Genomic DNA, 12,959 nt, shown 5'->3' with positions numbered 1-12,959 from the left:
GGGGTGGAGACGAGAATAATCCGATTACTTTTAGATTAATCTAGAAACAAAATAATGATTTGTTTTATTTATTGTGCAAAACAGATGGCAAAGCAGGGTGCATGCAAGTTTTTGGGATGTCATCCCGTACGTTTGTGTTTAGAGCCTAATTAAGCCAAATGGGAGAAACATTGTGAAATAATTAACGAGAAAATAAGCTGAAGTTATGCTACTAATATTAAAACTAATGACAGCAAGGCTTTTATGAAACGTTTTTAAGCAACATGGGTTCTTTTATGGATGTGCTTGGTCTATGGCCTAGACGTACAAAAAACCCAAAGTTAATCCCAAGTTGGGAATACAACAGAAGGTTTATGATTATTAGAGTTGTATCCGAAAGACCGATTTCACAATGGAATATGTGTTTCAATCTTAATTGTTAAGCAACTGTCAACTCATTTTAAGTAATCTTAGTGCTTTTTAGTGCTATATAAAAGTTCATCTGTAAGCTTTCGTCTGCTTGCCGTAACCAAAATATTTGTGTTAAACTGGAGAGGGTAATGGCTAGGTTTTATTAATAGAATAGCTTAATAATATATTTGATAAGTATAGGTTGAACAAGGAACATAATTTTATAGTTTAATAGTCTCCCATAACAGCAATGTTTCACTTGTGAAATATCGTCGGTCGTACCACGAACTGACCTAACTGACACAAAATCACACATTTTCGCAAATTTGTTTTAAAACAAATTATTGACAAAGTCAATGCTGTTAACATTATCAGCAAGTTTCAGTGCCTAATATGTAATAGTTTGGTAATTACACTAATCAGTATAAACGACGCATCGCTGGACTTGCCATTTTGTCATTTCACAAAGTGACCTATCTAGATCATAGATATAGAATTAAATAACTAGATCGGCCGCGCGTACATACGCGCCATTACCTGTGTAGAAAATAAAATTGTTCGCCATGGACGCGGTAAAAATTTCACGTTCGAAAGGCGACGCGCAAAAATGAACACGGGAGATAGGCCTTTGACGCGCTAAATGTCACGTGCTGACGGCAAAAAGTCACGTGCTGACGGCAACGCACAGAAAATGTACACGGGAGATAGGCAATGGCAGCCCCCATGCCAGAACCTGCGTATTTACGCGCGGCCGATCTAGTTATTCTATTCTATATCTATGATCTAGATACGTCGCTTTACCAATGGTTAAACTATGCGCTACAGCGCGCGCGATTATGGCGCGCGTGCAAATTTTCGCACCACGAAGTGACCTAACTGGGGAGCGTAGTAATTTCACAAAGTGACCTATCTCGATAGGTCTCTATTACGCATTGGTTTGTACACAGCGCGCTGCAGGCAAATATGAAATTTTCAATTTCACAAAGTGACCTATCTGTTTAGGAATTAATTACTTATTAAAATAGTTTTAGGGATTAAAACACATTGATAGTTCTGTATGAATAAAGTATTCAGCTTTGTTTTCGTCATAAAATAATACAATAAAGTTGGTAAGCAGACTCCGAAACAGCAGTTTCAAAAGTAGTGCAACTTCAATCGTGATTTTCTCTGAACACGTTTTTTTTTAAACAGTGAACGAGTTAGGTCAGTTCGTGGTGCGACCGACGATATCTCAAAATTTGGTTGGGGAAAGGTCATTTAATACTGTTCCCCGAGACCATCAGGTCTGTAGCGGTTGGGGTCACCGCCATTGCGTCCCCAGGCGTTGGCTTCTTGGTCCGCTTGGGTGTCTTGAGCACCGCGGCCACTAATCCCTCCCTGCCATCCTTCACGGGCATTGCTGAAAGTAACCACAAGACAGAAAACACTACTTTATATATACCAGCATGGTTTATATCCTGTGGCATACCTTTTTCTTTGTAGAGGCCAACATAGTTGGTACACATTATGTAGAGAATGTCGGCATGTTCACATATCCAATGGCGTAACTAAAGGGTGTCTTAAAAAAAATAAAAAAATACAATGCACTTTTGAAACGGCTGCCGCATCAAACAAAATATGATTCTGGCTGAAAAGGTTTATTTTATGCATAGAACGCTTATGAACTCAACTTTCATATGACACCAACCAGTCCCCAAAAATCATGCTTGGGTGAGCACTGCTCAATTTTGTAAAGGGTATGAAAATTAGGCTGCGCATGAATAGACCGATCCATTAGGCTCCGCCCACGACGCACGTGTGAGCAAGAACACGTGAGCCTCTCCAATGCCTTTCTGCACAACTCTGCCGCGTGCACCAAGCATACGCGCGCGTAATGTCGGACCTTATTTGTCGGACCTTCGTTGCGTTGTGATTGGTCAATACACAATGGGGTGGAGCTTAATGGATCGGTCTAGTAGCCTTCCTTTGTGCGAATCACAATTTTTTATTCGGCATCCATCTCAAAAGTGTATTATTTTTTTTTAGACACGGTATAGACGATTTCCTTGTAGGGGCCAACATGGCAAACTAACTTATTGGGGGAGGAAGTTTGGTATATCGAAATATTTGTTTGTGCATTATTTCGTTCAATCCCACATGGGGTTGGGTATGGGATGAAGGGGGTGAGTGGGGGGGGGGGGGGCGGGGTCGCAACCATACGGTCGCTAGTTACGCCATTTTGAACGACCGGTGACAATGTGGCGGGAATCATTTGGTGTTCCTGCATTCTGATTTGGAGATATTATGAAAGTGTTTGCCTATCACGTTTTCGGTTATAACAAACCATATAGAGAGAGATAGAAATCCCCACTGTGAGGTTGATGTTACAACCTTGATCCCTACCTAATAACTTCAGCAGCCCATCTTCCTCCTGGTCCTCGCTGAGAAGCGTCATAGTTGCCCCTGGCGTGGAAGTACTTGTCGGCACCGATTGTATTAGCATCTCGCATATCACTGTTGAGTTTAAAAAGAAGCATCATAACGTTTTCATAAAATACTGCGAAGTAGATCTTTTGTTTCATGCCCATCGGTTATACGGAGACGAAGCATAAGCTGTGAAACAGTTTTAAAAGAAGTCATTATATATGAAATATAGATCATAAAAATGACTTCTACTATAAGTTAGAAATTATGAAATGCGAGTCATAATTATAAATTATTTTCTGTCTTGACTTCTTTTTAACACATCCCTATAGGCAACTCATGATAAAAGAGCAACAAAAGAAAATATTTTCTTCTATTTGTGAGACTTTGTGGTGGATGTTCATTTAAACAAAAAATAAAGAACAATTTCAATCCGTGTGAATGATTTGAGATTACTGCTGTCGTGGCCTGCGACATTTTAATATAATTTCCCTGAATTAAGTCAGAATGAACGTTGGAGAGTATCTTCATTCGCGTTAGAGTATCTCAAAGCCTCTGCATTACGATTGGTATAAGTGACTCTGAAAATTAATGGCAATACAAAATTACTTTGTGAGAAGTAGGCCTACGACAGCTTTAGGTAGTAAATGCATTTTTAGAAACATTTTACTTTGAATACTATGGTTTGAAATAATGTGAATACAAGAACCTTTACCTCAAAGCTTCTCAGATTGTAAAAAATCTGCTAGGGTTGAAACGTCAGGCCACTAGCAATTACCATGAGTCATTTTAGTTGGTGAGCAGTTTGCAACAGCTAGTTTTATTTTCTCAGGTTAATTGTATTGTCTACAACTACGATTAAAACAATAGAATGTTCTTAAAGGCAGTGGACACTATTGGTAATTACTCAAAATATTTATTAGCATTAAAAACCTTACTTGGTATCGAGTAATGGGGAGAGGTTGATGGTATAAAACAGTGTGAGAAACGGCTCCCTCTGAAGTGCAATAGTTTTCGAGAAAGAAGTAACTTTCCACGAATTTGATTTCGAGACCTCAGGTTTAGAACTTAAGGTCTCGAAATCAACCATCTAAACGCACACAACTTCGTGTGACAAGGGTGTTTTTCTTTCATTATTATCTCGCAAGTTCGATGACCGATTGAGCTCAAATTTCCACAGGTTTGTTATTTTATGGATATGTTGAGATACACCAACTGTGAAGGCTAGTCTTTGACAACTACCAATAGTCTCCACTGCCTTTAAAACCAAAGATATTTTTAAAATGTGCCTGTACCTGTAGCTTCGCCACATGTCGCCTGCTCCCTGAACGGCTTCACTGACGAAGTCCAACCAGCCTGCATCAGACGGCGCAGCCAGCACCCCAACCATCAACAGAGCGATGACACTAACGGCAACTCTCATCTTTGCGGGCTGGAAAGGGTCGATACTGGCATAAACAAATATCAAAATCACACCCTGGTTATCCCCTTGGAAATAAATGAGCAGATTTAGGACACGAACCTCTTTTTTATACGGGAGTGTGACAACTTAAGCTGAGTCGGGAGCAAAGGTTTACTGTTAATCACAATATAATATGAAAAGCCAACAACAATATTTCATAATATTTACAATTCAAAATATGTGTTAAATTTGCATTTGGGATCAAGAATATAACCATGATCAAAATCAGTGCATACAATTTCTATGTTTCTTCTTTTTGTTGCGATTTTGTGTGTGTGTGTGTTTGTGGGGGGGGGGGGGGGGGGTGCGGCAAGCGAGGACAAAGCCATTATAGCGGACTGATATCAACATAAAATCTGAATATGCAAATACAACGATTCATCAAGATAATGTAAACGTTATCAACTTAAGAACGGGGGTTCTTCTCGCGAAGAGCAGTTTATCTGTTTAGCATTCAGATTAAATAATACCAATATGAGAGATAATACATGCCTTGAGTAAAAATGACATGTGACAACAAAAGTGGACTGTTATGTGCTAAAGTGTTGACCAATGTTAGTTATCTGATTGATAACTACTTGGAATGCCCTTCATGAAAAAAAAACCCCGAATCCATGCCAGTTTTCCACCTAAATCTGTTCAAGGGAATAGAAAACAAACAACAGATTAACCAAGAAAACCTGGAAAAGATAACTGAAAATTCAACACTTTACAGTTTCGAAAAGGGGACTCGCCCCAGCAATAATTTTTATGCACTATAGCTATATCAACTTTTGAAATGAAACAAAGCGAAACCATGTTAGGCGGCACATGTTGGTTGTATGGTGGTTTAGGAAACTTATCAAATTATACCTTTGGTTTTTTTGAACCGTTCGATTGTTTTAATCCTACAAAAATATAGATGTTACATATACAACAAAACCAACATGTGAGAATTTTATTTTGAAAAAAAAGTGGTCGCGTTTTTGAGATACCACAACAAAAGGGAGGAGCGAACTCATAGCAATCTGCGAAGCGTTACCGCAGTAACCAGTAACGCTTTTCAGATTGACGTTTTGGGACATTAAAGCTGATGTTTTTTTACAGGACCACGATAAATTCGAAGTGAAACATTTCTATCGAAAGATGTTAGACGGATTGCGCTCCGTGCGTCTCGTGACCTATAGTGGGTAATTAGATGTCCACAAACACGGCGTACTGCATATAAACGTGCGTTAGAAAGACGGGATTACTGTTGCAATTTTTGGCAAAAAAACAAAAAACTAAATTCTCGAAATTATTGAAGAATATTCCGAAGTTTGTAACATGAGGCCTTCACCGGTCAGTGAGGTTTAAGATGATAAACCTTCAGTGTTGCTTGACATTAATTTGTTGGGGTCTTCTGATTTCCAAAAGTTTTGTTTTGTTTTACTCAAAATGGAATCTCCTGTGCGGTAAGCATCGGGTGTCGTGGTTGTTCTGGTCGATGAAGGAAATTTGTCTTGGGTTCAAATTTCAATAAAACAATTGAATTTATAATTCGTGGCCGTTACCACCAGTGTATATTATTTTTTGTGGTTTGGGTTTTCAATGAACTTTTAACCGGATAAAACAATGGGGTAATCAAGTGCAAGGCATTGTCTAAGCGCATCGACCTCGGAGTGTTATTGAAACTATAACGGAATTTCCCTTTCCCTTTTTTTTTTTTTTTTTTTTTTTTTTATATTGTAAAGTTGATACCTCATTTGTCGGACGGTTTTTTGCATACCCCCCGGACACGATTGCATATGCAAAGGTGTCCGGAACGTACAGTATTTCATGGCGGACACAATTGCATCTGACACCGGCCCCTGGATGCATGCAGTGTCCCCCTTCGGAACGGACCCGAACACATCATGAACAATAACTGTCACCTCGTTTTTAATCCCCTACACGGTAAAACAATTATGGCACTATCGCGGGTTGGATTTCAGGATAAAAAAATATAGGCCTAATCGACTAGGGGTGGTTTTCTCAGCTTCTTATTCCTCCATGCTCAGATTGAGATTTATTTATACGATTTCCTGCTAATTTAACAAATTTAGAAACGAAATGTTGCGGCTAGGTTCCGTGATGGTGAAAAAAAAAGGGCTTCGGTTTTGGTTCTTTCGTGTCGCACGACCCCCCCCCCCCAACAAAACAATCAACAAAACAAACCGCTAGAGGGCAGTATATAAGTTCCCAAACTTTGGGGCGCTTTTATTCTCCCACTTGATGCCTTTTCCGCACTGCCGCCCCTTACTTAGCACGGTGTGTACAACAAGTGTGTGCGCTACGTAAACAGTACAGTGTATGTAACAACATCGAAAACTTGACCCCGACCGATATTTTTTTGCAAATTACGTCAAAGAAACAACTAATTCTAAATCTAACCCATGATGTTGTTGTATCATTAGTTTATTGAAGCTACATGTACATACTACATCATGACATGTACCATGAGGTGGAAATTTGAGGTAAGAACACGGTCATTTAAACGAATATTGTGAATATTCCATGACAAATTTACAAACAAAGTTCTGGTCCATTTTATTATGTTGTTGTTGTCATTTATTCATTATAATCATGATAATGATATTGTCAAATACTCATAGAGTCATAGATAGTACAATTTACACCTTACAACGACAATAGGGCCTACATAAAATTCTCCACGATACATTTTTACATTACATTTACATTACACATTGACGAATAACATCAGCCACATGTACATGGTCATGGAGGCTGGTCATTTCGCCCCCAAGCCAGCTCGCCCCCAAGGCCCAAGCTAGCTCGCCCCAAGCCAGCTCGCCCCCAACAAACGAAAAATATTATGTAAATTTGTTATGGCCATGAAGTTTACTACATTTTTTACCAAAGTACAAACAACAGACTAAACACTTTTCTAACCTTGGGCCTTTTTTGGGGCGACTTTGCTAGGGGGTGATATTGTCAGGGGCCACTTTGCCAAGGGCAACTTTGTTTGGGGTGTGCTAGCATGGCTATTACAATTACTACACTAGCTACGGGTCGCACTAAATACCGACAACTCACGACCCCTCACGACAACTCACGACAACAATTTTTAAATGCACTTGAACAGAACATTTGAACATAATAAGTCAACCGTTAAATATATGCACAAGAGTCATATGCACCCAAATCATTTTCAAACTGTTGAAAAATTGTATTTTTAATTGTAAAAAAAAGTGTTTTTACCCGAATTTAGTAACAAACGGTAATATCTGCCATGTTGTCTTTCGACACACTTGGACGATTCTATTGTACCGCAAGGGTGATACAATAAATGCAAGATGACTATTTACCTTTTTTTTTATCTCATGGAGTTTAAAACAATATAATATTTAAGTTTCCCCTTTTAACTTCGAATTCCAGACTGGCGGCTTAGTTACTAACATTTACAAGAAAGAAAAAATCAGCAGCTAAAACCAAAACGAAAAAATGAAACTCAGCCCTCAGAAATTACCTCACCCCCTGCGGTGTAATAGAATCGTCCAAGTACGCCGAAATACAACATGGCGAATATTTCCGTTCGTTACTAAATTTGGGGTAAAAAACACCTTTGATAGTTAAAAATACAATTTTTTCAACAGTTTGAAAGGTGATTTAGATGCTATGACTCTTGTGCACATAATGACGGTTGAATTATGTTGAAGTGCATTTAAAAAATGTTGTCGTGAGGGGTCGTGAGTTGTTGGTATTAAGTGCGACCGCTAGCTACACTAGGACTAGGCTAGGGGAGAGATGACCAGCTGGCATCCAGTCCCATTACATGCGCACTTGCACTGAGTCACCGAGTCAGGAGTCATAAGCTAGGATGACACTGACACTTGACAGAGTATGCTATGACATGAAGTTCCTTCCTTAGGGCAGGTGTCACAGTAATTTTATTTGGCTGCTCGATCTAGACTAGAGAGAGATTGAACAGTCGGGGGGAAAAATGTCAATTTTTTCTTTCTTTGTAAAATACATACCTGGAATGATTTCATCCCACATTTTTGCATATGTGCACAGATTTTGTGCACAGTGAATGCTAGTATTGAGTAGCATATGATGATTTTTAGTAGCAACTGACACATTTTGCTCTGCTATACAAGGGAAATCGTTCACTGTACATGTCGGTTACAACTTAAGAAAACATTCCTGTATCCTGCAACCATGAAAAAGTGGTGGCACAGCAGGGATATGGAATTGTTCAAAAACATGACCTACATAGTATTTTTTAGATAGACCCTCAAAATTCAGAACCCTACCCACCATGGTGTCACATTTCAAATTATACAGAGAGTTTTGATTTTATTCCTGAATTTTGATGATATTCCTTCCTTCTGTTCCTCTAAGGCCATGCGAATGAAAGTTTTAGATTTGCGTCCGGGCATTTTTGATTTTTTTTTCATTTTTTTCATTTTTCATTATTTTGCACACGAAGATGCGCAATCTTCAATTTGCGCAAACTGGAGCTCGATACACAAATTTGCCTATTCTGCATAGCGCAAATTAAACATTGCGCAGAATATTTGTGGGCAAATTTGTTGATTGCGCTCGACAGATGAACGACAGCAGATGCGTGTTTTACTGCAAATAAAACGATCGCGATCGCAATCACGATCGCGGCGGAATGTCTGCTTTGTATCGTACCACTACTATTACTAAAATGCGTAAATATAACCGTTTACCCTTTTTCGATTTGAACTTGAACATGTGTGATGCAGAGTCTTTTTTGTGAAAATAATGAAATTTTGTGAAAATAATGAAATTTTCCGGCGGTAGCTTTCAGAGCATGCGGCCTAATCATAATGGCACTGTTTTTGACCTTCTGACTGGTAAACAAAACCTTCTTTAGAATGTATGTCCAGCCCATTCATTGTATCTTGGATGACGATACATGTATGTTTCAAACATGTCAAATGTTGCTCAATGAAGTCTGGAAAATGAGTACATTCACAAAACTGAATTGACCGTGGAGCCCCTGTCTTCGTGTACAGTTGTTACTCACCAGTTTTTAGTGTTAACTCCACTCACTGTACACCTGGTTCAAATTAAGAACTAGATCTCGACCCCTTGTGGATGCACCTGTGTTCCCAATGTCACAGCTGTAATTGTTAATGTTAAGTTATGAAAAGCACACGTTTACAATGTAAATTTGCTTAGCATTGAAACTTACTGCGCAGCTGTTGTTGTTAAGTTATAAAAAGCACATACAATGTAAATTTACTTAGCATTGAAACTTACTGCGCAGCTGTTGTTGTTATGTTATGAGAAGCACATATACAATGTAAATTTGCTTAGCATTGAAACTTACTGCGCTGCTGTTGTTGTTATGTTATAAAAAGCACATACAATGTAAATTTGCTTAGCATTTGAACTTACTGCTCAGGCTAGAGCTATAATCCCCTTCTCTAGAGCTATACTGTTCCCCAAATCTTCTTGAAATTATACTACATATAATTCCAGGAGTTATCAATAAGTAGAAATGGTAGGCCATCATAAATACCTTGTATTATTATTATTATCATTTTGAGCGTACTGTATGTTCAGACCATAGAGTAATATACAAAAACTAGAGGGCGCACTGGCCTATATACGCGCCCCGGTATGCGCACAGACGGCCATTTTCTAAGTTGACAAAACAGCTATCTCACAGCGTGTGTTTGTGCGGCCATTTTGTAAGTTGAACAAACAGCATCGCGTTAGCGTTCAATAAAAAAAACCTCAAACGTGTATTTCATATTCATCGCGCGTGCAGAATGACGCGCTTGTCATCTTCCGGTCCCGTGGCGTTTGTGCACGAAGCATCACTCGTGCGCCCTCTAGTTCTTATATATAATTCTATGGTTCAGACCTTTTGTCTGCTTCTAGTGTGATGCTCATCCTCGATAACAGATCTAGGCACTGATCTATTGACGTCATTTGTGTCGGGCGCCCTTGGCAGGAGGTTAAAAGAAGGTTGCTCATTAGCTCATCGCTTGTGCCTTGTGTCTAGAAGTGTGTTTTCCCATCGGTTTCCATCATAATGGTTTTACATTGAGATGGGGGTGTTGTGATTTCAATACATGAGGTCCATAGTACCACAGAACACACCAGGGCCTGATTTCATAGAGCTGCAAAGCACAAAAATCTGCTAAGCATGAAATTTCTTCCTTGATAAAAACAAGATTACCATCAAAATTTCCACGTGATTTTCAGGATAGCAGACAACAGCTAAATACCAGTAACAAGCAATATGCAACAAATGGAAATTTGGTTGGTAATCCTGTTTTTATCAAGGAAGAAATTTCATGCTTAGCAAATTTTGTGCTTAGCAGCTCTATGAAATTGGGCCCATGTCACCTCAATCAAGTGGTTAGAATAACAATCCAATGCTGTGAGTTTGAATCCGGATAAGCTAACTGCTAATTTCACAGTGTATTACCTTACAGTATTTAGGGGCCTACTGAATCACAATAGTTTACAAGAGAGAGATTGGCTGTTGTCAGCTTGGTATAGTGGTACTTATTTATTATATCTCCTCGTGGGAGTTTTGCCGATTTCCCTTGTTGGGAAGGCCACATAAACAGCAACACCAATACACAAACTTTTACTGATGTTATCCATTTCCTCTCTTTTTTTTTTTCTTCTTCTTTTTGTCAATTACAATATTGCGTGTCTGATGTGGTTTAGTGGTAGGAAATGGAAGTCAATTGGGATATGTGTATTTTTGGTTGCTGCTAGTAGAATGGAGTGATTTAGTGTTTGGTTGTGATTGGTTATACTTGAAGGATTTATTCCATGGATGGTTACAGGGTGTCACATGTATTTTTCAAGCAAACAGCTTCATATATAGGGTGCGTTTGTTTAGCTTCCCTGGGTCTACCCCCCAAGGTGCTCACTCGGGTGAGCCCCTGACAAGAGCTAAACGAACGACCACTCACCGCTCTCGTAGTAACGTCGTTTACCAGGGGCCAGCCCCCAAGTGACCCACTCCACAAGCAGGGCACTGGGGGCTGACCTGGGTGAGCCCCTGGAGGGACGTCAAAAGCTATTCGAATGCACCGGGGCAGACGGGGGATGACCCATGGAAGCCAAACGAACGCACCCAATGCAGGGCCTAGTTAGACTGTGCTGTTATTAAGGGCCATATGTTAATTATAGCGCTGCTTAGCGGCCAATTGTGGTTACTGCGCGATTTCCATCTTATAGCACTGCTAACCCGCTGCAAGCACATAATAAGGCATGCTAACCTTGTGGTTTTTACGTCAAATGCAAATCCATGGTGAACTCGCAATATGGCTGCCTAATTTTTCTGCTAACCTGTGTAACGCTTCCAGCTTAGCAACCTGTAGTGAATTCCATTAACAGCTGCCAAGCATGTGTTAACTTTAGTGCTTGCAGGCAGAGACTATTGCAATTCCTTTTTTTGTGTATGAACATTCTGGGAATGTCAGCTGTAAATGGTGAACAATGAACTCCAAAACCCCCAGTGTAGTATAATGGCCTATTGTAAGCTATTTTGTGTATGCCTATTGAGCAGGCCCTAATCCTTTTCCTTAGTGTACATAGCCATATAAAAGCAAAGGGAGACAATAAGTCACTCTCACTCTTCTCCAGCTTTTGGTACAGACAGGTTGTATCTCTCTAACTTATAGTCGCAGTATTTATTAAGGTTCCTTTTTATATGGTTGTCCAAAGGCTGACTGGAAACTGAATTATAGTACACTACTCCAATACAGCAACCTTTCAGCTGGAGGACACCATTAGGATATATAAAGTAATATCTCTTAATGATTAAATATAAATAGTAGTTAAGTATACTCTAGTCAATTCTTTGTTCAACCCCCAAAATTATATTGTATACGTGAGAACCAATATTTGAATGAAGTCAAAGCTGACCAGTGCACTAAATGAGACTTAATTCCGGCCAGACTCAGGAATAGGGTAAGTGTGAATAATTGTAATCAAATTCCCTATAAACCTTACAGTTTAGCAGCGCTATGAAACTGGGCCTTGTTCATTGCAGCCTTCAGTTAAAGCAGTCCCTTATTAGATGCCTTGGATTGGGTGCCTTGTACTGTAAAAAGCATACGGTCAGCCATAAAACAAAATATTTTGCTCCACAAAATGGCAAACCGTTTTACTAGTCCACAAAGTACAAGGAAAACCACATACAATTTTGATGGATATTTTGTGTGAAACCATCTTTCGAACCATGTTCATAAAGTCTGTTTGCACAAAAACTTGCCAAGCAAAAAGAAAAAGTTTACCATAGGGCCTTAAATGCAAGCCAAAGTCACACTGTTCCTGTGACTGGTGCCCCACTAAATTTTTGCTAAGGAAAGAATTTTGCCTAGGAGAATATTTTTTGCTAAAACACCTTTAGAAAGTTGGGCCTATTTCATAACAAACGCCCAAAGCGCCCAAATCCAAAGGCAACGTGTCCCCTTAAAATCCACCTACCCTGTCCTTGTGTAGTCAAGGGGATGAGAGAGACTCACACGCATTGTTAGTCATCGCCGCCCGTTCAGCCAAAGCTATAACCAGGTCAGGATTAGTCTGAGGCCAGTTGTTGCGTTGTTTCCGAGGTACATAGTAGTAGTACGAGAGCGGGGTATAAAAGCCCACTGGTCCCAGCTGTGCCGTATCGATCAGGTACGAGTAGCGCTACGAGGGAGCGTTTGTGAACTATTGAAGCAGTGTCTGTGGACGA

The 12,959-nt window shown here is 39.6% G+C and overlaps 2 protein-coding genes across 7 annotated transcripts in view; one reads left to right on the top strand and one right to left on the bottom strand.

Annotated features, from left to right (window-relative positions):
* The window catches only part of LOC139954379 (uncharacterized), an 81,181-nt gene that overhangs the window by 22,963 nt on the left and 45,259 nt on the right, over nucleotides 1-12,959 (top strand). The window contains exon 1 of one of the 5 annotated variants that reach the window (XM_071954144.1): nucleotides 6,518-6,729. The exons of 3 other annotated variants lie outside the window; for them this stretch is intronic. The gene's annotated coding sequence lies outside the window, so the exon portion shown is untranslated. Of the gene's footprint in view, nucleotides 1-6,517; nucleotides 6,730-11,889; nucleotides 12,191-12,959 lie in introns of those variants that run through there. One more of the 5 variants, XM_071954145.1, reaches the window with a different exon arrangement.
* Nucleotides 42-12,768, bottom strand: LOC139954381 (serum amyloid A-5 protein-like). 2 transcript variants are annotated; one of them, XM_071954146.1, is made up of 4 exons: nucleotides 12,710-12,768; nucleotides 4,089-4,241; nucleotides 2,773-2,883; nucleotides 42-1,789 (listed from the first exon to the last, which is right to left on the bottom strand). In XM_071954146.1, the coding sequence occupies exons 1-4, from the start codon at nucleotides 12,751-12,753 to the stop codon at nucleotides 1,648-1,650; spliced, it is 450 nt and encodes a 149-aa protein (XP_071810247.1). In that variant the 5' UTR covers nucleotides 12,754-12,768; the 3' UTR covers nucleotides 42-1,647. The 2 variants fall into 2 exon arrangements, with proteins under 2 accessions (XP_071810247.1, XP_071810248.1); XM_071954147.1 differs by lacking the exon at nucleotides 12,710-12,768 and adding an exon at nucleotides 4,492-4,510.

The sequence above is a fragment of the Asterias amurensis genome, chromosome 2 (assembly GCF_032118995.1).
Source record: "Asterias amurensis chromosome 2, ASM3211899v1".
Lineage (NCBI taxonomy): Eukaryota > Metazoa > Echinodermata > Asteroidea > Forcipulatida > Asteriidae > Asterias > Asterias amurensis.
The sequence above is the reverse complement of the archived record's forward strand: the minus strand, read 5'-3'. Positions and strand labels throughout refer to the sequence as shown.